We start from the raw sequence: 24,473 nt of genomic DNA, 5'->3' as shown, positions 1-24,473 counted from the left end.
TGATGGCGGATGAGGCTATGGGGAGACGTCCTAAAGCCCCAGTGTACACTTGGAATTGTAGTAGTATTTGCACTGTGCGTCAGGAATCTATTGATAAATTTCGTGAGTTTCTAAGAGAATATAGTAAAAAAAAGTGTAAAACAGAAGATTAAGGTGCTTCAAAGTCTAGATCCATGCAGAGTGAGAGAGAATACTGGTTTGCAGGGTCATTCTCTGGCTTGTCTATCTAGAAAAGTGTGTAATAGTGTTTTCCATCATTTTAGGATGCTGGCTGTTCATCATACTGAAATGAGAAAGTTTGTGAGACGGTTGTATTTTGCTAAAAGTCCAGCAATAAAGTTAGATGAATTGAATAGGGCTCTGTTCCGTGGATCGGTATCAGATGTAGAGAAGGTTGTTGATGAAATTCAGTTTTGTTACTTTGGTCCTGAACAAAACAGTGCAGAAAAGGACACAGTAAATGAGGAAGAAGTGGAAGAGAATGTAGAACCCTCTGTAAGTAAGACATTTAATGATCACATAACAAAATTTGCAATAATCTCTAATGAAAGACCAAATATTACTTGTATTTGTTGCCGCAGAACTCATTATAGAAAACAAACTAGGAATGTTGATCTCTACAGAAAGAGTGAAAATGAAGATAATTATAAGTGGAAGGATTTTGCCACATATATATTTCTAGAAAATTGTTTTGAATTGGGTGAAGATCAGCGTATTTGTAAATACTGTTACAACAAGTTAGAGGAAAATAGAATGCCGACCAGAGCTGTACATAATAATTTAGAATTGGATGCTATTCCTGCTGAACTTTCTGAATTAAATACATATGAGTCTATACTTATTCAATGTGTTCATCCGTTCCAGACCATAGTACGTATGGAGCCCAAAACTGGTAAATTACCTCCTTCAGATTTACTGAGAGGTTTAAAAGGTAGAGTGGTGTATTTGCCCTTGGATTTGAAAAAAAATATGGAAACTATTGATGCGGATACTTTGGAAACTGAACCATTAGTTATTCTGGTTAATGGTGTACCTACAAAGAATAAGAAGATTTGGCAGGAGCTGGTAGATGTACGGAAAGTACAAAGAGCAAATTTGTATTTGAAAAGGAATAACAAATGGTATGAATCAATTTATATAGAAGAAGAAGAAGAAGATTTACAAGAAGACACGGAAACACCAACTGGACAAATTGAAAAAGTGGACAAGTCAAAGGAAGAAGAAATGTATGAACATTTTAGCATACATCCTCTTCATTCAAAAGAAGTTATGGGAGACAATATTGATCTGTTTCAGATGAAGAAAGCAAAAGGAACTCCTGTGAGTGTATGGGAGGAGAGCTTGGAAGCTCGATGTTTTCCCCAGCTGTTTCCTAAAGGAAAAGGAGGACGATACGATGAACGTCCAGAACAGATTCCAGCTTCTGAGTATCGGACTACAAGACTATATGCTGAAGATCCCAGATTTCGACAAAGTATTCCTTATTTGTTCCATCTTTTATTTGAAAGCGACTTGTCTGCACTATCTTATGCAGTAAATCACATTTTAAAAAGTGGAGTACATTTACAAAATGTGTCTGCTAAGGATTTTATGGAGAAAGTGCAGCACCGAGATGATCATTTGGAAACACAACTAATCAATCTGATGGCTTGTCAGCGTGGGACAAATGAATATTGGTACCGACGCCATGGTGAATTAAAATGCATGTTACGAAATTTAGGAACACCAACATGGTTCCTTACCCTAAGCTGTGCTGAGTACGCTTGGGATGATTTACTGGATTTTCTACGAGAGGCAAATTCAAACATTAAAAACATCGAATACAAGACAGCAGGAGAACTGTGCTCATTGGATCCGGTTAATGTTTGCAGATATTTCAATCATAGATTTGAGGCTATGATGTCCTTCATCTGCAATAAAAAAATCCACCTCTAGGAGAAGTAGTGGATTTCTTTTGGAGAAAAGAGTACCAGGCAAGAGGTGCTCCTCATATTCATATGCTGTTGTGGATCAAGGATGCCCCAAAGTTTGGAACAGATACTGATGAAGCAGTGTTATCTTACATTGAAGAATATGCAACATGTGCTATACCAAAAAGCACAGAAGAGAAAAAGTTAAAGGAGCAAGTTTTACGTTTCCAAAGTCATCGGTGTGGAAAATACTGTCGACGGAAATACAAGAGCAAAGATAAATACTACACTAAATGTCGATTTGGATTTCCTAGACCTGTTCTTTCAAATGGAAGAGTAAACAGTTTTATGTCATCTGTGAGACATACTATCACAAGAAAATCACCTAAGAATACCTACAACCTAAAAAGAAAAGAAGAATCAAAAAATATAAATGACTACAACCCAGTCATTTTATCCATGTGGAATGCTAACATGGATATACAGTATGTAGCTGACAATTCCATTGCTGTTGCTCGATATGTAACGTCTTACATTACTAAATCTGAAAAAACTGAATTGAAAGAAATGTGGGAAGAGATTTCTCACGAGAAGACTGTCAGTAAGAAGCTGTACAGTTTCAGTTTAAAGATGTTATCGCATCGAGAAATTGGATCCTACGAATGTTCAGATAGGTTATCTTCTGCAAGTCTCTACTCGAAATCAAGAAGAATAATTTGGGCAAGTTTAGGCCTTGCAGCAATGAGAAATCGGGTACTGAAATCTGTTGGAGAAATTGAATATTTGGCCGAGAATGACCCAGAAAGTACAGATATTTTGAAATCAAACATGTTGGACACATATTATCCCAAGAGAAGTCAACATCTGGAGAACATGTGTCTCTATGAAGTGCTGCAGAACTACATTTATTCACGGAAAGCCGCAGAAGACATCAAAAATGGAAAATATAAAGTCATTGGTGAGGAAGGATGTTTGGTGAAGCAAACAAAAGGAAGTTTGATAAATCACCGGAAGCTGAGTTGCGACACTACTGACAAAAAGGAATTTTACTACTTGGCTCTTTTACAGCTGTTTAAACCATGGCGTTCAGAGGATGAACTACTGGGAGAATTTCAAAGCTATGAAGATTCATTTAATGCTTGCAAAGACAGCATACAATGCAATACATTCACAACTTATCTGCAAATGTTAAATGAAGAAATTGAACAGGAAACTACAATTGCAGCAGAAGTAGCTAGAGACAGTACTCAGGACAGCCAAAGTTCAGGAACACTCAGTCAAGATCCCCTAGGACAACCAATCGTTGAAAATGAAGCATCAATAGCCATGAATGAAGTGGAAACGGCTATGAATCAAGCTCAAGAAGAATTTATAGACTTACAAAATTTGGAAAGACAACTGAACGAAGAGCAGCAACAAATTTATGAAGAGATCAGAAACAAAATTGATCACGGATTTCTACATGAAAAAAAAGAGTGCTCATGCACATCATTTCATCCAATCAGGATGTATGTAAGCGGACAAGCTGGAACTGGAAAAAGTTTCCTAATAAAAGTCATCAGAAGCTACCTACAGCAAAAAACGGATTCTACTTTGTCTTGTGTGGTTACTGCTCCAACTGGGTTAGCAGCATATAACATAAAAGGAATCACCTTACATCGTTTGCTAATGTTACCAGTGGAGCATGAGAACAAAATACAAACAACAAGCTAACTGGAGAAGCATGCTTGGAAGTTTCAAGAGTATTGAAGAAGATGTAAGTTCTCATTATTGATGAGGTGAGCATGGTATCAAACTTAATGCTTGCCTTTGTACATTTAAGAATGCAGCAAATTCTAAGGACAGACTATGACATGTTATTTGGTGGAAAACATGTCATAGTTTTTGGGGATCTTCTACAGCTTACTCCAGTTAAAGGACAACCAGTGTTTAATACTGTGACACATGAAGACACAAAGAAGTCATTGGGAAGCATCGGTAATGCAAATATTTGGTCCTTCTTTGAGTACAAGGAACTTACTACTAATATGAGGCAAGCAAACGATGAAGAATATGGAAGTATTCTGAAAGATATCAGGATTGGACTACTCACAGAAGTTGGCAAAAAAGCATTACAGAGTCGGCTGCTACATAATTTATTTCCAAAGGAAGAAATAGTTGCAGAGAAGATATACAAGAACATTGCAGAAAAGAAAAGTGTCATCTGCTTAATGCCAACTCTACGTGAATGCTCAATATTCAATGAGGAGCTTTTAAAATTGGAAAAGGAAGATATCAGGAAATTGGAAGCAGTGGACAAAATTGAGGATGGAAGAATTACTATCACATTAACAGGCACACTGAAAAATAAATTGGATTCACTAGAGAAGAACATTTCCAAAACAGCTGGATTAGAAAAAAATCTATATGTTTGCATGAACTGTAGAGTATTTTTAAGGAGAAATTTGGATGTTGAAAAAGGTTTAGTTAATGGAGCTATGGGAAGAGTTGTGGGTTTTATTAATTATCAGAAAAAAGATGGAATTGAATGTTTAAAAATAAAATTTGATCAGATAGAAGAAGTTAAAGATATTTGTCGTTGTTCAGTTCGTTTCATGCTTGTGAAAGACTTATATGTACGTAGGAAGCAGTTTCCGTTTACTCTAGCATATGCTGTAACTATTCACAAGTCTCAAGGATTGACTGTAGATTGTGCTTTTGTGAACATTGGTTCAACTGTGTTCAAAGAAGGTATGGCTTATGTAGCTTTGTCACGAGTGAAAACATTATCTGGTTTATTCATGATAGACTTTGATGACTCAAAAGTTAGTGCTGATACAAATTGTGTAAAGGAGTATAATAGATTAAGAAGAACCTATGCTCCTCATTTAGGTCAGTATCCTGTGTTGGAGAAACATGTAGTTTCTCGTAAAAGGAGAAATGAGAATATCTGTAATGAAGATGTAGAGAGGAGGAAAAAAAAGAGGAGTGATGTAATTGCAAGCAAAAAGAAAAAGGAAAATGAAGAAGAGGTTGTAGGATGTCATTTTGAAAATAGCTCTGGTGTCAACTGCTATGCTAATGTAGTGCTGAATGTTGCATTTTATCTGGAAAGTGTGCAAGAGCAGATAATAGTAAATCAGGGAAAAAGATTCTGTTCTGAGTTGAGTCTCCTTTTTCAAAAGCTGAGTAATGATAAAACTCAAATAGAAAGTGCTACTGAAATTAGAAAACTTTTAGATGTATGTTCAGGACGAACACAGTTTTCTCAAAATGTACAGCAAGACGCACAGGAATTCTTGATGTTTTTTCTTCAGGTACTGGAAGAAGAAGGGGTTCCCATTGAAAATTTGTTTGGTCTCTCTTATAAATGGGAACATAGTTGTGAAAACTGTTATAATATATGTGGCTCTAATGTTGATTCTGAAAGGTTTATTTATTTAACATTGCCAGAAAGTAAAACAGTCACTTTTGCTAAATTAAAGATGCTAATCATAGCATGGAATGCAGTGAGTGTAAATCTGAAATGTTTTCAACGTTAATTTTAAAGGAATACGGACAATATGTAATTTTAATGATGCAACGATGTAAAGCTGATGGGTCAAAATTAGATACTTTAATAAAGAAGTTTACAGGACAGCAATTATCAATTTCAGGAAAAACTTTTGTAACAGTTGCAATAATTTTCCATGAAGGACCTACTGTTACTTCTGGACATTACACAGTTTATCTTAAATGTGAAAAAGGCTGGACACTGTGTAATGATTCAAAATCGATTTTCAAGCAACGTTTGCCTTTTGATTTAGCAAATTCCTATCTAATCTTCCTGAAACCAAAATTTTAGAGAGACTTGGCAAGATCTGTACAAAACAATTTTACCACTTTATTGGATTACCATTGGAATTTTCAAAAAAAATGATTTTACAAATTATCATTTGGCCTAATGGAAAGGTAACCAATTGTAATGTGGACTTTTTAAATTTTTAATGAAACTTTGGAAAACCAAAAATTTAGACAAAATCGGTAACATCTGCACAATTTAAATTTTGGAATGTTATTGGATTGCCATTGGAAATTTATTCAAAAAAGATTTTTAAAATTACTATTTGGCCATGAGGAAAGGTAAACAATTGTATTGTGGACTTATTTAATTATTAATTAATCTTTCGGAAACCAAAATGTTACAGAGAATCGGTGAGATCTGTACAATTTAAACTTTGGAATTTTATTGGATTAACATTGGAAATTTAATCAAAAAAGAATTTTAAAATTACTATTTGGCCTAAAGGAAATGGAACCACATGTATTGTGGAGTTATTTGAGATATAATATTTTTGGGATTATACTTCTGAAACAAAAATGTCAGACGGTATTTTAAAGAAATAAGTATTGATATTAGATGATATTTTTTAAGAATATTATGCATTTCTATAATGTTATGTTTAAGTTAAAAGAGATTCTGGGCTTTTTTAAAACAATCTTTGAGATTGTTATTTTTTTTTTGCCCGCTGTTAAATGATGAATGCAATTGCTTTCACAATTTATAGTGAAATGCAATATATTCTGAAAACAGCAAAAAAAAGGCAAAAAAAATTTTGGGAAAATATGTAAATATGTGTACTGTATTATAAAATGTTTTATTAAATATTAATACTTTTTTCTTTTTTTTCAGATTGAGATAGAAAATTTTCAAAAACTTGAACCATTTTTAAAGCAATTAAAATTAAATTTAAATTAATAAATAATTTTTTGAGTGGGTATGGTAAGTCAAAAATTTCATGGTCCCTTTTTTTCCACTTCTCCACAATCACATTTTCAGTTTTTCATTGTAGTCTCTCAAGGACCTTGTAATGTGATAATTGATTTTTAGTTTTTAAAAAAAAAATAATAATAAATTACGCGTACCGTACGCGTACGGTAAAGAAAAAAAGAAAAAAAAGTTTTAAAAAATATATAAAAAAAAGTTAAAAGGTAAGGTTGGCTCTTAAAAGAGCCGTTGTGTTCATGCAGGGACAGAGGAAAGAAAGAATGGGAATATTAGTCGGTACGACAAATGTGCTGATCTATTAAATTGTTCACTAGGGCAACACTGGTCTCCCTATGACAAATTAGATCATGACAAGTGGCGCACCGAATTAAAACCCTCGCAAACCGATGGTTGGTTTCCAGAGGACGAGAAAAAGGAGATGCTCCCCCCACAGATGAAGGGCTCAGCTGACCTACCGAAGATGGACTCGGCCCTGCAGATGATGGACCAGGCTGAGCTGCTGTGGATGTGCTTGGTTGACTTACTGAAGGGTTACCTTCAGTATGTCGAGCATGTGTCCTACCGTGTACATCTTGAAGGTGTCTCAACATGGTGTGATTCCCAAAGGAATACTTCTTGTTGGGATTCCCTCTTGAAAGTACACGGCCACAAAGCTTACAAGTCACTAAGGGTGCATTTACCTTTTTCTTGTCCTCTGGAAAAGAAAAATACTCCCATATGAAAGAGCTCTTTTGTTTCTTCCTTCTCTGCCTCAAGGTAGTGCTGCTAGCCTCACTCTCAGAAGAGTTCTGATGTTCTGCCATCGTATCACAAAGACAACTCAGCTCCTTCTCCTAAGGGATCACAAGCAGAAATGAGGGGAATGGGTGTGGTGTAGGAGAGTTCTAGAACTGAAAGTAGTTTCAACCAATCAAAAGTTGTGTTTCATGATCACATGACCCACCGTGCGCGTACGTTACGCTTACGGAGCGCTTACGGTAAAAGTACGCATGCGCGTAAAAAAGACACGCGCACGCGAGCATGCGCAAAACAGGCACACCCCTTCACTTCCGCGTAACATGCGCGTGCAGCGTACGCGTTACGCGCTGCGCGCACGACGTACGTCTACGCAAATTGCGTAAATGAACGCAAACAGCGTAGAAATCTAACGTAATGAAAGCAAAACGTGCGCTTACCGTACGCGCACGTTAAAAAAATAATTTAAAAAAAAAAAAAAGGGGAAAAAAAACCACTATGTTATACTAATAAATCTTACCTGTTTAGTTTTAAAAAATGGTAAAAAAAAAATATATATTGTAGAATTTTTAAAATTTAACCATAGTCTTTAAAAAAGGATAGAAAATTAAAATAAAAATATGTTAAAAAAATTGGAAAAAAAAGAATTAGCATTTAAAAAACCTTGCAAATTCACTGAAAAAACCATGGGTTTCACACACGTTATAGTTAGGAATTAGCATTTAAAAAACCTTGCAAATTCACTGAAAAAACCATGGGTTTCACACACGTTATAGTTAGGAATTAGCATTTGAAAAACCTTGCAAATTCAATGAAAAAACCAAAGGTTTCACACATGTTATAGTTAGCTGGACATTTCACTCGTAAAAAACCAATGAAATTCCCCCGTTATAGTTAGTGCAGGCAACTATAACTCACGCGACCGCAATCCTCTGCTGATGCTAATACTGTATTTAGACACTTATTTGCCCATGTCTTCTTCCATAAATTTTTAGCTATACATATATTACAAATATTTTTTTTTCATAAAGACACATATGTCATCAGCAGAAGATTGCGGTCGCGTGAGTTATAGTTGCCTGCACTAACTATAACGGGGGAATTTCATTGGTTTTTTACGAGTGAAATGTCCAGCTAACTATAACATGTGTGAAACCTTTGGTTTTTTCATTGAATTTGCAAGGTTTTTTAAATGCTAATTCCTAACTATAACGTGTGTGAAACCCATGGTTTTTTCAGTGAATATATATATATATATATATATCCACGCTGCACTCGCACCAGTGTCTCGCACTCTCGAACGGGTGCTGTTGGGCGGGGGGTGCGCCCGCCAAATATCCACGCTTCCAGTCATCCTTCTTGTAAAACCAGCGTTTTGAGTCACAATAAATCTTGACTCGACCCCGTGAGTGCTGTGTCTTTTCTTACAAGAAGGAGGACTGGAAGCGTGGATATATATATATATATATATATATATATATATATATATATTACCTACTGGCGGTCGCCAGTAGGTAGTTATAGTTAGGACCACGTTTCCATAGGAAAACCTCAACATTCTATTTTGAATAACTTTGGCGCCGGTCGACGAATCCTCGCGAATTTCTCAAAATAGGTGGGGCGCTACGCTCCGCTCCTACCCTGAAAGTCTCGGGGGGATCCGTCAAGCGGGGGCTGAGATAAAAGGGGGGTCCCAAAACGCGTTTTTCCCATGCATTTTTCCATAGGACCTTTAGAACGACCTACAGCCCGAACGGCTGAACAGAATTACTAGAAATTTGGCAGAGAGGTAGTCCGTAGGTCAAGGAAGTGCCTTTTGTAGGTTTGGTGTAAATCAGTTCAGTAGATTTTGAGAAAATAGCCTTTAAATCAATATATATATCTGAGCCAGCTTACGGTACGCTTACCGTACGCTTACGGTAAGCGTACGGTGGCGTGCGCGAGCGCGATTCTGATTGGCTCTTAGATCTTAGTAAACATTCGAATCGGCCGAAACCAGGAAGCGGCGGCCGCCATTTTGTGTATTTCACTCTGAAAAAAAAGAGTGAAAACAAGGAAAGGGGGCAATGAGGAGAGTTACAGACCCCCTAACAATTGTAAGGGGGTCAAAGAAGGACAGAAAAGTACAAAAAAAACATTTATTGATTTTAAAAAAAATCACGGGGTACGCGTACGGTAAGCTCACGGTAAGCGTACGGTAAAAAAAAAAAAAATAAATAAATGAAAATCAGATTTAAGAGTTTAGAAATTAGGGAGCTCTAAAAAGAGCTGTTGTGTTTATGGAGTCATTTTTTTAGTGGTACCTACAAGTAAGTACCGATGCAGAGTCTAAGGTTCAAGAGGAAGACTCTGTTCCCTTCATCATTGAAGTGCACACCATCTCCTCTATAAATGTCTTGCATGTCGTAACGCAAGTTGTTGTGGTAAATGGCACCCATACCATAGTCACGGAGGAAAGCAGAAACAGATTTGTTGACGTGCTTTCTTGCTTTGTCAATCTGTGGACAGAAATGATTGGACCAGTTCCATTTTTGCCTTTGGCATATGTTGGAAAACACAAAGGCAGTTTTAGGGAAAAGTGTAAACAGTTGTGCAAAGGTGTCCTTCATAAGCATTTCCAGACCTACCCCAGTCAAAGTGCCTAGGTCATTGCCACCACAGTGCACTATTATGAGGTCAGGGTGTTGGATTTGCATGAAGGATTTCACCAATGGCATCAATTGGTGCCACTTTAACCCTCTCTGACCAATCCATTTAATGTCTACATTTGGCAAAGCAAGGTCTCTCACCATATCTGTTTTCTCTGCAAACTTTTCACTCCAGAAGACATAGCTGTGCCCTACAATCCACACTGTGAACATCTTCAAAGGAGAACTGGATGCACTCAGGAGGTGTCTTTCAGTAGAATGGCAATATGAAAAGAAAGACAGTTTGGAAATGGAGGCATACATATTTTTTACAAAACAAAAAGAACTGATTGGCTGTTTCATACCATTCTAGAAAAAAAACTAGGCTGTATGTGAAAATTAATAGAAGCATGTTTTGTATTGGTACAAAAAAATGTGTAACCAAAGAACAGTACTATGGATTTGCAGTTAGGTTTGAAAAGTCAAGCACTCTTGCTCTGTGGAATTGAAACATTGTGTGTCGAACTTCTGACCTAACTGCACACAGCAGTGTTCCATGAGCTGTTGCTATGGTAGCAGGCAGAAGTCAAGTTGGGGGAAGGGTACTAGGCAGAAGTCAAGTTGGGGGCAGGGTACTTTTGGAAAAGGGTTGGTTTTCAACCAATAGAAATGTGTCATTACATTTGAAAAAAAGGGGGAAGCACTGAGATTTGAAACTTACATGTATATGTGTGGAAAAATAGAGGGAAAGTTTGCCATTATCTGGTTCTGCTGAGAGGAGAGAGGTGTACAGAACAGAGATCCTGGCTCTGATAATCTGCTGTTTGAGTGACACATTTCTTTCACAACTAACTAATTCTAAAGGTGAGTTTACAGTTTGAGAGGGGATGTATGTGGTAACTTAAGAAATGAATAATAGAAATGGGAATTGTTTTTGTTGTAGTTACACATGGTGGATTCATAATGTGTCAGTCTGTAAAAGAGATTTTCACTTGGCCCGAAAAAAAAAGAGCAGTAAGTGTGCTTTCAAATTGGCAAAGAAATTTCGTTTTGGCACTAATGTGAAAACATGACTGTGTGTGCATAGAAGAATTATAGGCAGAAATGTATTGCGTCTTGCTCTGGTGATTTCACAGTTGCAGTAGATGGAAAAGAGGAGCGAATTTTTGGGGGAAGAAGCAGAGGTTTAGCACACACCCATGTGCTTGCCATGTATAGTCATGCACAGTAATTAGAAGCGAGTGGGGTTTTCAGGTTTAAGTCTGTAATGCAAATACATTCAGCATCACTAAGGCTGGTTGCCCCTGCTGGAGTGTAGGCAGTCACAGAGAATACACACGGTGGTGGTCTGAAAAAAAAACTGCTTGGACATGTGCATTTAAATAAATTTAAAAAAAAGGTTTCAGAATGTGTCAGTCTGTAAAAGTGATTTCAAATTGAAAAAAGAGATATACACTTGCCCCCGAAAAAAAAAGAGCAGTAAGTGTGCTTTCAAATTGGCAAAGAAATTTCGTTTTGGCACTAATGTGAAAACATGACTCTGTGTGCATAGAAGAATTATAGGCAGAAATGTATTGCGTCTTGCTCTGGGGATTTCACAGTTGCAGTAGATGGAAAAGAGGAGCGAATTTTTGGGGGATGAAGCAGAGGTTTAGCACACACCCATGTGCTTGCCATGTATAGTCATGCACAGTAATTAGAAGCGAGTGGGGTTTTCAGGTTTAAGTCTGTAATGCAAAAACATTCAGCATCACTAAGGCTGGTTGCCCCTGCTGGAGTGTAGGCAGTCACAGAGAATACACACGGTGGTGGTCTGAAAAAAAAACAGCTTGGACATGTGCATTTAAATAAATTTAAAAAAAAAGGTTTCAGAATGTGTCAGTCTGTAAAAGTGATTTCAAAGTGTAAAAAGAGATTTTCACTTGGCCCGAAAAAAAAAGAGCAGTAAGTGTGCTTTCAAATTGGCAAAGAAATTTCGTTTTGGCACTAATGTGAAAACATGACTGTGTGTGCATAGAAGAATTATAGGCAGAAATGTATTGCGTCTTGCTCTGGTGATTTCACAGTTGCAGTAGATGGAAAAGAGGAGCGAATTTTTGGGGGAAGAAGCAGAGGTTTAGCACACACCCATGTGCTTGCCATGTATAGTCATGCACAGTAATTAGAAGCGAGTGGGGTTTTCAGGTTTAAGTCTGTAATGCAAAAACATTCAGCATCACTAAGGCTGGTTGCCCCTGCTGGAGTGTAGGCAGTCACAGAGAATACACACGGTGGTGGTCTGAAAAAAAAACAGCTTGGACATGTGCATTTAAATAAATTTAAAAAAAAAGGTTTCAGAATGTGTCAGTCTGTAAAAGTGATTTCAAAGTGTAAAAAGAGATTTTCACTTGGCCCGAAAAAAAAAGAGCAGTAAGTGTGCTTTCAAATTGGCAAAGAAATTTCGTTTTGGCACTAATGTGAAAACATGACTCTGTGTGCATAGAAGAATTATAGGCAGAAATGTATTGCGTCTTGCTCTGGTGATTTCACAGTTGCAGTAGATGGAAAAGAGGAGCGAATTTTTGGGGGAAGAAGCAGAGGTTTAGCACACACCCATGTGCTTGCCATGTATAGTCATGCACAGTAATTAGAAGCGAGTGGGGTTTTCAGGTTTAAGTCTGTAATGCAAAAACATTCAGCATCACTAAGGCTGGTTGCCCCTGCTGGAGTGTAGGCAGTCACAGAGAATACACACGGTGGTGGTCTGAAAAAAAAACAGCTTGGACATGTGCATTTAAATAAATTTAAAAAAAAAGGTTTCAGAATGTGTCAGTCTGTAAAAGTGATTTCAAAGTGTAAAAAGAGATTTTCACTTGGCCCCGAAAAAAAAAGAGCAGTAAGTGTGCTTTCAAATTGGCAAAGAAATTTCGTTTTGGCACTAATGTGAAAACATGACTCTGTGTGCATAGAAGAATTATAGGCAGAAATGTATTGCGTCTTGCTCTGGTGATTTCACAGTTGCAGTAGATGGAAAAGAGGAGCGAATTTTTGGGGGAAGAAGCAGAGGTTTAGCACACACCCATGTGCTTGCCATGTATAGTCATGCACAGTAATTAGAAGCGAGTGGGGTTTTCAGGTTTAAGTCTGTAATGCAAATACATTCAGCATCACTAAGGCTGGTTGCCCCTGCTGGAGTGTAGGCAGTCACAGAGAATACACACGGTGGTGGTCTGAAAAAAAAACAGCTTGGACATGTGCATTTAAATAAATTTAAAAAAAAAGGTTTCAGAATGTGTCAGTCTGTAAAAGTGATTTCAAAGTGTAAAAAGAGATTTTCACTTGGCCCGAAAAAAAAAGAGCAGTAAGTGTGCTTTCAAATTGGCAAAGAAATTTCGTTTTGGCACTAATGTGAAAACATGACTCTGTGTGCATAGAAGAATTATAGGCAGAAATGTATTGCGTCTTGCTCTGGTGATTTCACAGTTGCAGTAGATGGAAAAGAGGAGCGAATTTTTGGGGGAAGAAGCAGAGGTTTAGCACACACCCATGTGCTTGCCATGTATAGTCATGCACAGTAATTAGAAGCGAGTGGGGTTTTCAGGTTTAAGTCTGTAATGCAAATACATTCAGCATCACTAAGGCTGGTTGCCCCTGCTGGAGTGTAGGCAGTCACAGAGAATACACACGGTGGTGGTCTGAAAAAAAAACAGCTTGGACATGTGCATTTAAATAAATTTTAAAAAAAAGGTTTCAGAATGTGTCAGTCTGTAAAAGTGATTTCAAAGTGTAAAAAGAGATTTTCACTTGGCCCGAAAAAAAAAGAGCAGTAAGTGTGCTTTCAAATTGGCAAAGAAATTTCGTTTTGGCACTAATGTGAAAACATGACTCTGTGTGCATAGAAGAATTATAGGCAGAAATGTATTGCGTCTTGCTCTGGTGATTTCACAGTTGCAGTAGATGGAAAAGAGGAGCGAATTTTTGGGGGAAGAAGCAGAGGTTTAGCACACACCCATGTGCTTGCCATGTATAGTCATGCACAGTAATTAGAAGCGAGTGGGGTTTTCAGGTTTAAGTCTGTAATGCAAAAACATTCAGCATCACTAAGGCTGGTTGCCCCTGCTGGAGTGTAGGCAGTCACAGAGAATACACACGGTGGTGGTCTGAAAAAAAAACAGCTTGGACATGTGCATTTAAATAAATTTAAAAAAAAAGGTTTCAGAATGTGTCAGTCTGTAAAAGTGATTTCAAAGTGTAAAAAGAGATTTTCACTTGGCCCGAAAAAAAAAGAGCAGTAAGTGTGCTTTCAAATTGGCAAAGAAATTTCGTTTTGGCACTAATGTGAAAACATGACTCTGTGTGCATAGAAGAATTATAGGCAGAAATGTATTGCGTCTTGCTCTGGTGATTTCACAGTTGCAGTAGATGGAAAAGAGGAGCGAATTTTTGGGGGAAGAAGCAGAGGTTTAGCACACACCCATGTGCTTGCCATGTATAGTCATGCACAGTAATTAGAAGCGAGTGGGGTTTTCAGGTTTAAGTCTGTAATGCAAATACATTCAGCATCACTAAGGCTGGTTGCCCCTGCTGGAGTGTAGGCAGTCACAGAGAATACACACGGTGGTGGTCTGAAAAAAAAACTGCTTGGACATGTGCATTTAAATAAATTTAAAAAAAAGGTTTCAGAATGTGTCAGTCTGTAAAAGTGATTTCAAATTGAAAAAAGAGATATACACTTGCCCCCGAAAAAAAAAGAGCAGTAAGTGTGCTTTCAAATTGGCAAAGAAATTTCGTTTTGGCACTAATGTGAAAACATGACTCTGTGTGCATAGAAGAATTATAGGCAGAAATGTATTGCGTCTTGCTCTGGTGATTTCACAGTTGCAGTAGATGGAAAAGAGGAGCGAATTTTTGGGGGAAGAAGCAGAGGTTTAGCACACACCCATGTGCTTGCCATGTATAGTCATGCACAGTAATTAGAAGCGAGTGGGGTTTTCAGGTTTAAGTCTGTAATGCAAATACATTCAGCATCACTAAGGCTGGTTGCCCCTGCTGGAGTGTAGGCAGTCACAGAGAATACACACGGTGGTGGTCTGAAAAAAAAACAGCTTGGTTTCATAATGTGACAGTTTGTTATACAGATTTTCACTTGCCCAAAAAAAAAGAGGAGTTTGTGTGCATTCAAATTGGCAAAGAAATTTCGTTTTGTGACTATTGTGAAAAGAAATGTAGTAATATATTTAAATACAATAAAGAATTTTTTTTTTAGTTTTTTTGCAGGTATTGCTGAAGAACAGTGAACAAAATTTAAGATGCCTACAACATCTCGAGTTCAAAAAACGCTAAAAAAAAAACTATATTTGAGGACAACTGGAGGACCAAAGTTAGTAGAAGATGCTGATGTTGGGAAAAAGAAAAAATCTTCTGGTAAGCAAAAAAGACAATTCCTAAACAAAATATTGAAAACAAACAAAAATGTACAAAATGTCTGTTCTCGGAAAAATGTAACAAAACCTACAGAACAGCAAAAAATTGAGGATTTAGTTAATGCAAATATACCTTCTGCAATTGAAAAGTTTAACATAAACAGAAAAACAGCATTTAAAGAGATACGTAGAAAAATGTTTCAGAGAAGAGTTATGTCCAATTTGATAAAGGATATAAAGAAATATAAGCAAAAGGCTAAATATTATAAGAGAAAAAAAGAAATTGAAGCCATTGCAGCAAAGGCATTAGAATTAAAAAGGAAACTATTCATATTAATTTTGAATAGGATGCGTACATTAGATAAAATGGTTAATGTACTGAAATCACAAAGCAAAAGCAAAAGAGTAGTGAACAGAACAAATTTTTGTAAAGTGTTTTTAGGAAAGTGGATGCATAGCTCAAGTAGTGAACCTTTTTTTAATGAAGAGAGCTATTTTCAAAGTAATAGTTTGCTGCATGCAGTTGACACCAGAGGTCGTTCATACGAAGTAAAAAATGGTTGCATAATGGAGAAGGAGATAATGGTTCCAAGAGATGAGGTACAAGTGATGGCAGATGAGGCAATGGGGAGACGTCCTAAAGCCCCAGTGTACACTTGGAATTGTAGTAGTATTTGCACTGTGCGTCAGGAATCTATTGACAGATTTCGAGAGTTTCTAAGAGAATATAGTAAAAAAAGTGTAAAACAAAAGATTAAGGTGCTTCAAAGTCTGGATCCATGCAGAGTGAGAGAGAATACTGGTTTGCAGGGTCATTCTCTTGCTTGTCTATCTAGAAAAGTGTGCAATAGTGTTTTCCATCATTTTAGGATGCTGGCTGTTCATCATACTGAAATGAGAAAGTTTGTGAGACGGTTGTATTTTGCCAAAAGTCCAGCAATAAAGTTAAATGAATTGAATAGGGCTCTGTTCCGAGGAACGGTATCAGATGTAGAGAAGGTTGTTGATGAAATTCAGTTTTGTTACTTTGGTCCTGAACAAAACAGTGCAGAGAAGGACACAGTAAATGAGGCAGAAGTGGAAGAGAATGTAGAACCTTGTGTAAGTAAGACATTTAATGATCACATAACAAAATTTGCAATAGTCTCTAATGAAAGACCAAATGTTACTTGTATTTGTTGCCGCAGAACTCATTATAGAAAACAAACTAGGAATGTTGATCTCTACAGAAAGAGTGAAAATGAAGATAATTATAAGTGGATGGATTTTGCAACATATATATTTCTTGAAAATTGTTTTGAATTGGGTGAAGATCAGCGTATTTGTAAATACTGCTACAACAAGTTAGAGGAAAATAGAATGCCGACCAGAGCTGTACATAATAATTTAGAATTGGATGCTATTCCTGCTGAACTTTCTGAATTAAATACATATGAGTCTATACTCATTCAATGTGTTCATCCGTTCCAGACCATAGTACGTATGGAGCCCAAAACTGGTAAATTACCTCCTTCAGATTTACTGAGAGGTTTAAAAGGTAGAGTGGTGTATTTGCCCTTGGATTTGAAAAAAAATATGGAAACTATTGATGCGGATACTTTGGAAACTGAACCATTAATTATTCTGGTTAATGGTGTACCTACAAAGAATAAGAAGATTTGGCAGGAGCTGGTAGATGTGCGGAAAGTACAAAGAGCAAATTTGTATTTGAAAAAAAATAACAAATGGTATGAATCAATTTATATAGTAGAAGAAGAAGAAGAAGAAGATTTACAAGGAGATACAGAAACACCAAGTGGACAAATTGAAAAAGTGGACAAGTCAAAGGAAGAAGAAATTTATGAACATTTTAGCATACATCCTCTCCATTCGAAAGAAGTTATGGGAGACAATATTGATCTCTTTCAGATGAAGAAAGCAAAAGGAAATCCCGTGAGTGTATGGGAGGAGAGCTTGGAAGCTCGATGTTTTCCTCAGCTGTTTCCTAAAGGAAAAGGAGGACGATACGATGAACGTCCGGAACAGATTCCAGCTTCTGAGTATCGGACTACAAGACTATATGCTGAAGATCCCAGATTTCGACAAAGTATCCCTTATTTGTTCCATCTTTTATTTGAAAGCGACTTGTCTGCACTGTCTTATGCAGTAAATCACATTTTAAAAAGTGGAGTACATTTACAAAATGTGTCTGCTAAGGATTTTATGGAGAAAGTGCAGCACCGAGATGATCATTTGGAAACACAACTGATCAATCTGATGGCTTGTCAGCGTGGGACAAATGAATATTGGTACCGACGCCATGGTGAACTAAAATGCATGTTACGCAATTTAGGAACACCAACATGGTTCCTTACCCTAAGCTGCGCCGAGTACGCTTGGGATGATTTACTGGATTTTCTACGAGAGGCCAATTCAAACATTGAAAACATCGAATACAAGACAGCAGGAGAACTGTGCTCATTGGATCCGGTTAATGTTTGCAGATATTTCAATCATAGATTTGAGGCTATGATGTCCTTCATCTGCAATAAAAAAAATCCACCCCTTGGAGAAGTAGTGGATTTCTTTTGGAGAAAAGAGTACCAGGCAAGAGGTGCTCCTCATATTCATATGCTGCTGTGGATCAAGGATGCCCCAAAGTTTGGAACAGATACTGATGAAGCAGTGTTATCTTACATTGAAGAATATGCAACATGTGCTATACCTAAAAGCACAGAAGAGTACAAGTTAAAGGAGCAAGTTCTACGTTTCCAAAGTCATCGGTGTGGAAAATACTGTCGACGGAAATACAAGAGCAAAGAAAAATACTACACTAAATGTCGATTTGGATTTCCTAGACCTGTTCTTACAAATGGAAGAGTCAACAGTTTTATGTCAGCTGTGAGACATACTATCACAAGAAAATCACCTAAGAATACCTACAACCTTAAAAGAAAAGAAGAATCAAAAAATATAAATGACTACAACCCAGTCATTTTATCCATGTGGAACGCTAACATGGATATACAGTATGTTGCTGACAATTCCATTGCTGTTGCTCGATATGTAACGTCTTACATTACGAAATCAGAAAAAACAGAATTGAAGGAAATGTGGGAAGAGATTTCTCACGAGAAGACTGTCAGTAAGAAGCTGTACAGTTTCAGTTTGAAGATGTTATCGCATCGAGAAATTGGATCCTACGAATGTTCAGATAGATTATCTTCTGCAAGTCTCTACTCGAAGTCAAGAAGAATAATTTGGGCAAGTTTAGGCCTTGCAGCAATGAGAAATCGGGTACTGAAATCTGTTGGAGAAATTGAATATTTGGCACAGTTCGAACCTGAAAGTACAGATATATTGAAAACAAACATGTTGGACACATATTATCCCAAGAGAAGTCATCATCTGGAGAACATGTGTCTCTATGAAGTGCTGCAGAACTACATTTATTCACGGAAAGCTGCAGAAGACATCAATAATGGAAAATATAAAGTCGTTGGTGAAGAAGGATGTTTGGTGAAGCAAACCAAAGGAAGTTTGATAAATCACCGGAAGCTGAGTTGCGACACTACCGACAAGAAAGAATTTTACTACTTGGCTCTTTTACAGTTGTTTAAACCATGGCGTTCAGAGGATGAACTACTGGGAGAATTCCAGAGCTATGAAGATTCTTTTAATGCTTGCAAAGACAGCATACAATGCAGTACATTCTCAACTTATCTGCAAATGTTAAATGAAGAAATTGAACAGGAAACTACAATTGCAGCAGAAATTGCTAGAGACAGTTCTCAGGACAGCCAAAGTTCAGGAACATACAGTCAAGATCCCCTAGGACAACCAATCGTTGAAAATGAAGCATCAATAGCCATGAATGAAGTGGAAACGGCTATGAATCAAGCTCAAGAAGAATTTATAGACTTAGAAAATTTGGAAAGACAACTGAATCAAGAGCAGCAACAAATTTATGAAGAGATCAAAAACAAAATTGATCACGGATTTCTACATGAAAAAAAAGAGTGCTCATGCACATCATTTCATCCAATCAGGATGTATGTAAGCGGACAAGCTGGCACTGGAAAAAGTTTCCTAATTAAAGTCATCAGAAGCTACCTAAAGCAAAAAACAGATTCTACTTTGTCTTGTGTGGTTACTGCTCCAACTGGGTTAGCAGCATATAACATAAAAGGAATCACCTTACATCGTTTGCTAATGTTACCAGTGGAGCATGAGAACAAAATACAATTCAACAAGCTAACTGGAGAAGCATGCTTGGAAGTTTCAAGAGTATTGAAGAAGATGCAAGTTCTCATTATTGATGAGGTGAGCATGGTATCAAACTTAATGCTTGCCTTTGTGCATTTAAGAATGCAGCAAATTTTGAAGACAGACTATGACGTGTTATTTGGTGGAAAACACGTCATAGTTTTTGGGGATCTTTTGCAACTTACTCCGGTTAAAGGACAACCAGTGTTTAATACTGTGACACATGAAGACACGAAGAAGTCATTGGGAAGCATCGGTAATACAAATATTTGGTCCTTCTTTGAGTACAAGGAACTTACAACTAATATGAGGCAAGCAAACGATGAAGAATATGGAAGTATTCTGAAAGATATCAGGATTGGACTACTCACAGAAGCTGGCAAAAAAGCATTACAGACTCGGCTGCTACATAATTTATTTCCAAAGGAAGAAATAGTTGCAGAGAAGATATACAAGAACATTGCAGAAAACAAAAGTGTCATCTGCTTAATGCCAACTCTACGTGAATGCTCAATATTCAATGAGGAGCTTTTGAAATTGGAAAAGGAAGAGATCAGGAAATTGGAAGCAGTGGACAAAATTGAGGATGGAAGAATTACTGTCACAGTAACAGGCAAACTGAAAAATAAATTGGACTCACTAGAGAAGAACATCTCCAAAACAGCAGGATTAGAAAAAAATCTATATGTTTGCATGAACTGTAGAGTGTTTTTAAGGAGAAATTTGGATGTTGAAAAAGGCTTAGTAAATGGAGCGATGGGAAGAGTTGTGGGTTTTATTAATTATCAGAAAAAAGATGGAATTGAATGGTTAAAAATAAAATTTGATCAGATAGAGGAAGTTAAAGACATTTGTCGTTGTTCAGTTCGTTTCATGCTTGTGAAAGACTTATATGTACGTAGGAAGCAGTTTCCGTTTTCTCTAGCATATGCTGTAACTATTCACAAGTCTCAAGGATTGACTGTAGATTGTGCATTTGTGAACATTGGATCTAGTGTGTTCAAAGAAGGTATGGCATATGTTGCTTTGTCACGAGTCAAAACATTATCAGGTTTATTCATGATAGACTTCGATGACTCAAAAGTTAGTGCTGATACAAACTGTGTAAAGGAGTATAATAGATTAAGAAGAAGCTATGCTCCTCATTTAGGTCAGTATCCTGTGTTGGAGAAACGTGTAGTTTCTCGTAAAAGGAGAAATGAGAATATCTGTAATGAAGATGTAGAGAAGAGGAAAAAAAAGAGGAGTGATGTAATTGCAAGCAAAAAGAATAAGGAAAATGAAGAACAGGTTGTAGGATGTCATTTTGAAAATAGCTCTGGTGTCAACTGCTACGCAAATGTAGTGCTGAATGTTGCTTTTTATCTGGAAAGTTTGCAAGAGCAGATAATAATAAATCAGGGAAAAAGATTCTGTTCAGAGCTCAGTCTCCTTTTTCAAAAGCTGAGTAAAGATAAAACTCAAATAGAAAGTGCTACTGATATTAGAAAACTTTTAGATGTATGTTCAGGACGAACACAGTTTTCTCAAAATGAACAGCAAGATGCTCACGAATTTTTGATGTATTTTCTTCAGGTAGTGGAAGAAGAAGGAGTTCCCATTGACATTTTTTTTGGTCTCTCTTATAAATGGGAACATAGTTGTGATAATTGTTATAATATAAGTGGTTCTATTGTTGATAATGAAAGGTTTATTTATTTGACATTGCCAGAGAGTAAAACAGTCACTTTTGCAAACTTAGTTAAAGATGCTAATCATAGCATGAAATGTGGTGAGTGTAATTCTGACATGTTATCAACATTAATTTTAAGGGAATACGGACAGTATGTAATTTTAATGATGCAACGATGTAGAGCTGATGGATCAAAATTGGATACTTTAATAAAGAAGTTTACAGGACAGCAATTATCAATTTCAGGAAAAACTTTTGTAACTGTTGCAATAATTTTCCATGATGGACCTACTGTTACTTCTGGACATTACACAGTTTATCTAAAATGTGAAAAAGGATGGACACTGTGTAATGATTCCCAATTGATTTTCAAACAACGTTTGCCTTTTGATTTAGCAAATTCCTATCTAATCTTCCTGAAACCTAAATTTTAGAGAGACTTGGCAAGATCTGGACAAAATAATTTTACCATTTTACAGGATTACCATTGCAATTTTGTAGAAAAAAGATTTTTAAAATTATCATTTGGCCTAAAGGAAAGATAACCAATTGTAATGTGGACTTTTTAAATTTTTAATGCAATTTTGAAAAACCAATAATTTAGAGATTATCGGTAACTTCTGCACATTTTAAATTTTGGAATGTTATTGGACTGCCACTGGAAATTTTTTCAAAAATGATTTCAAAAATTACTATTTGGCCATGTGGAAAAGTAAGCAATTCTATTGTGGACTAAATAAATTATTCGAAAAATTTTCGTGAACCAAAATGTTACAGAGAATCGGTGAGATCTGGACAGATTAAACTTTAGAATTTTAATGGTTTTCCCTTGGAAATTTATTCCAGGGAAAGAATAAAAAATACTATTTGGCCTAAAGGAAATAAAATCAGATGTATTTTGGAGTTATTTGAGATATATTATTGTGAATGTACTTCTGAAACAAAAATATCAGACGGTATTTTAAAGAAAAAAGTATTGTTTTTAGATGACATTTTTTAAGAATAATATGCATTTCTGTAATGATAAGTTTAAGTGAGAAGAGATTCTGGGCTTTTTTAATACAATCTTTGAGATTGTTATTTTTTTTTGCCCGCTGTAAAATGATGAATGCAATTGCTTTCACAATTTATAGTGAAATGCAATATATTCTGAAAACAGCAAAAATAAGGCAAAAATATTTTTTGGAAAAAAATGTAAATATGTGTACTGTATTATAAAATGTTTTAAAAATATTAATACTTTTTTCTTTTTTTTCAGATCGATATAGAAAATTTTCGTAAACTACAACCATTTTAAAAACTATTTTTTAAAAAAACAAATGAATAAATATTTTTTTCAGTGAGTATGGTAAGTCAATAGTAATAATTGTAGTCTTTCAAGGACCTTGTAATGTGAAAAATGATTTTTAGTGTTTTTTTTAAAAAATAAAAAAAAAGGTACGCTTACCGTACGCGTACGGTAAAAAAAAAAAAAAAAAGTTTTTAAAAAAAAAGAAAAAAAAAGATGAAAGATAAGGTTGGCTCTTAAAAGAACCGTTGTGTTCATGCAGGGACAGAGGAAAGAAAGATTGGGAATATTAGACGGTACGACAAGTGTGCTGATCTATTTTACTGTTCACCAGGGAAACACTGGTCTCCCTATAAGTAATTAGATCGTGACAAGTGGCGCACCGTACTTCAACCCTCGCAAACCGAGGGTTAATTTCCAGAGGGCCAGCAAAAGGAGATTCTCCCCCCACAGATGAAGGGCTCACCTGACCTGCAGAAGAAGGAGTCTGCCCTGCAGATGATGGTCCAGGCTGAGCTGCTGTGGATGTACTGGCTCGTCTTTCTGAAGAGTTACCTCCAAAAAGATGACCATGTGTCCTTCTGTGTACTTCTTTGAGGTGCCTCATCATGGTGTGATTCCCAAAGGAATACTTCCTGTCAGGATTACCTCTAGAAAGTACACGCTTACACAGAATGCAAGTAACTAAGGGTGCATTCACCTTTTGCTGGCCTTCTGGAAAAGTAAAAAAATCCCAAACATAAGAAGGCTTTACTTTCCTCGCTCTCTGCCTCAAGACAGTGCTGCTGGTGCTAGCCTCACTCTCAGAAGGGCTCTGCTGTTCTGCCATCGTATCCCAAAGACAAACCAGCTCCTTCTCCTAAGGGATCACAAGCAGAAATGAGGGGAATGGGTGTGGTGTAGGAGAGTTCTAGAACTGAAAGTAGTTTCAACCAATCAAAAGTTGTGTTTCAAGATCACATGACCTACCGTACGCTTAAGGTACGCTTACGGTGCGCTTACGGCAAAAAGTACGCGTGCGCGTAAAAAAGACACGCGCTTGCGCACATGCGCATAACAGTCATTTCCCGGCACTTCCGCGTAACGTGCGCGTGTTGCGTAAGCGCGCACGCGTCCCACGCGCAGTACGCGCGGCTACGCAAAGTGCGTAACTATACGCAAGCAGCGTAGATAGATTACGGACGTTGCGTAAACCGTACGCTTACCGTGAGCTTACGGTACGCGTACTATAAAAAAAAAAAAAAAAAAAAAAAAAATCTGGAAATAAATTTTACATGTTTATTTTAAAAAATATATATAAAAAAAATATTTAAGGATTTTAAAAATTAAAGCATAGTCTTTATAAAAGATAAGAAAATTAAAATAAAAATATGTTTGAAAAAAATGAAGAATATAAAAAAAAAAAAGCATTTAAAAAACCTTGCAAATTCACTGAAAAAACCATGGGTTTCACACACGTTATAGTTAGGAATTAGCATTTAAAAAACCTTGCAAATTCACTGAAAAAACCATGGGTTTCACACACGTTATAGTTAGGAATTAGCATTTAAAAAACCTTAGAAATTCACTGAAAAAACCATAGGTTTCACACACGTTATAGTTAGGAATTAGCATTTAAAAAACCTTAGAAATTTAGTGAAAAAACCATAGGTTTCACACATGTTATAGTTAGCTGGACATTTTACTCGTAAAAAACCAATGAAATTGCCCCGTTATAGTTAGTTCAGCTAACTATAACTCGCGCGCCCGCAATGCACTGCTGATGACGTCACATATTACATCACTCATGACATGGTCAGTGACATCACTCATGACATCACTGATGACATCTCAAATGACATCACTGA

At 36.6% G+C, this 24,473-nt stretch overlaps 1 protein-coding gene across 1 annotated transcript in view; it reads left to right on the top strand.

Annotated features, from left to right (window-relative positions):
* Positions 1-10,773: 10,773 nt before the first annotated feature.
* Positions 10,774-24,473, top strand: part of LOC146810791 (uncharacterized) — a 72,354-nt gene continuing 58,654 nt past the window's right edge. Inside the window, exons 1-2 of the mRNA XM_085614997.1 lie at positions 10,774-10,883; positions 15,265-20,959. Of these exons, the coding sequence (XP_085471123.1) occupies positions 15,308-20,959 (5,652 nt within the window). The 5' untranslated portion in view covers positions 10,774-10,883; positions 15,265-15,307. The remainder of the gene's footprint in view (positions 10,884-15,264; positions 20,960-24,473) is intronic.

The sequence above is a fragment of the Triturus cristatus genome, chromosome 7 (genome assembly GCF_964204655.1).
Source record: "Triturus cristatus chromosome 7, aTriCri1.1, whole genome shotgun sequence".
NCBI classification, from domain to species: Eukaryota; Metazoa; Chordata; class Amphibia; order Caudata; family Salamandridae; genus Triturus; species Triturus cristatus.
The sequence above is the reverse complement of the archived record's forward strand: the minus strand, read 5'-3'. Positions and strand labels throughout refer to the sequence as shown.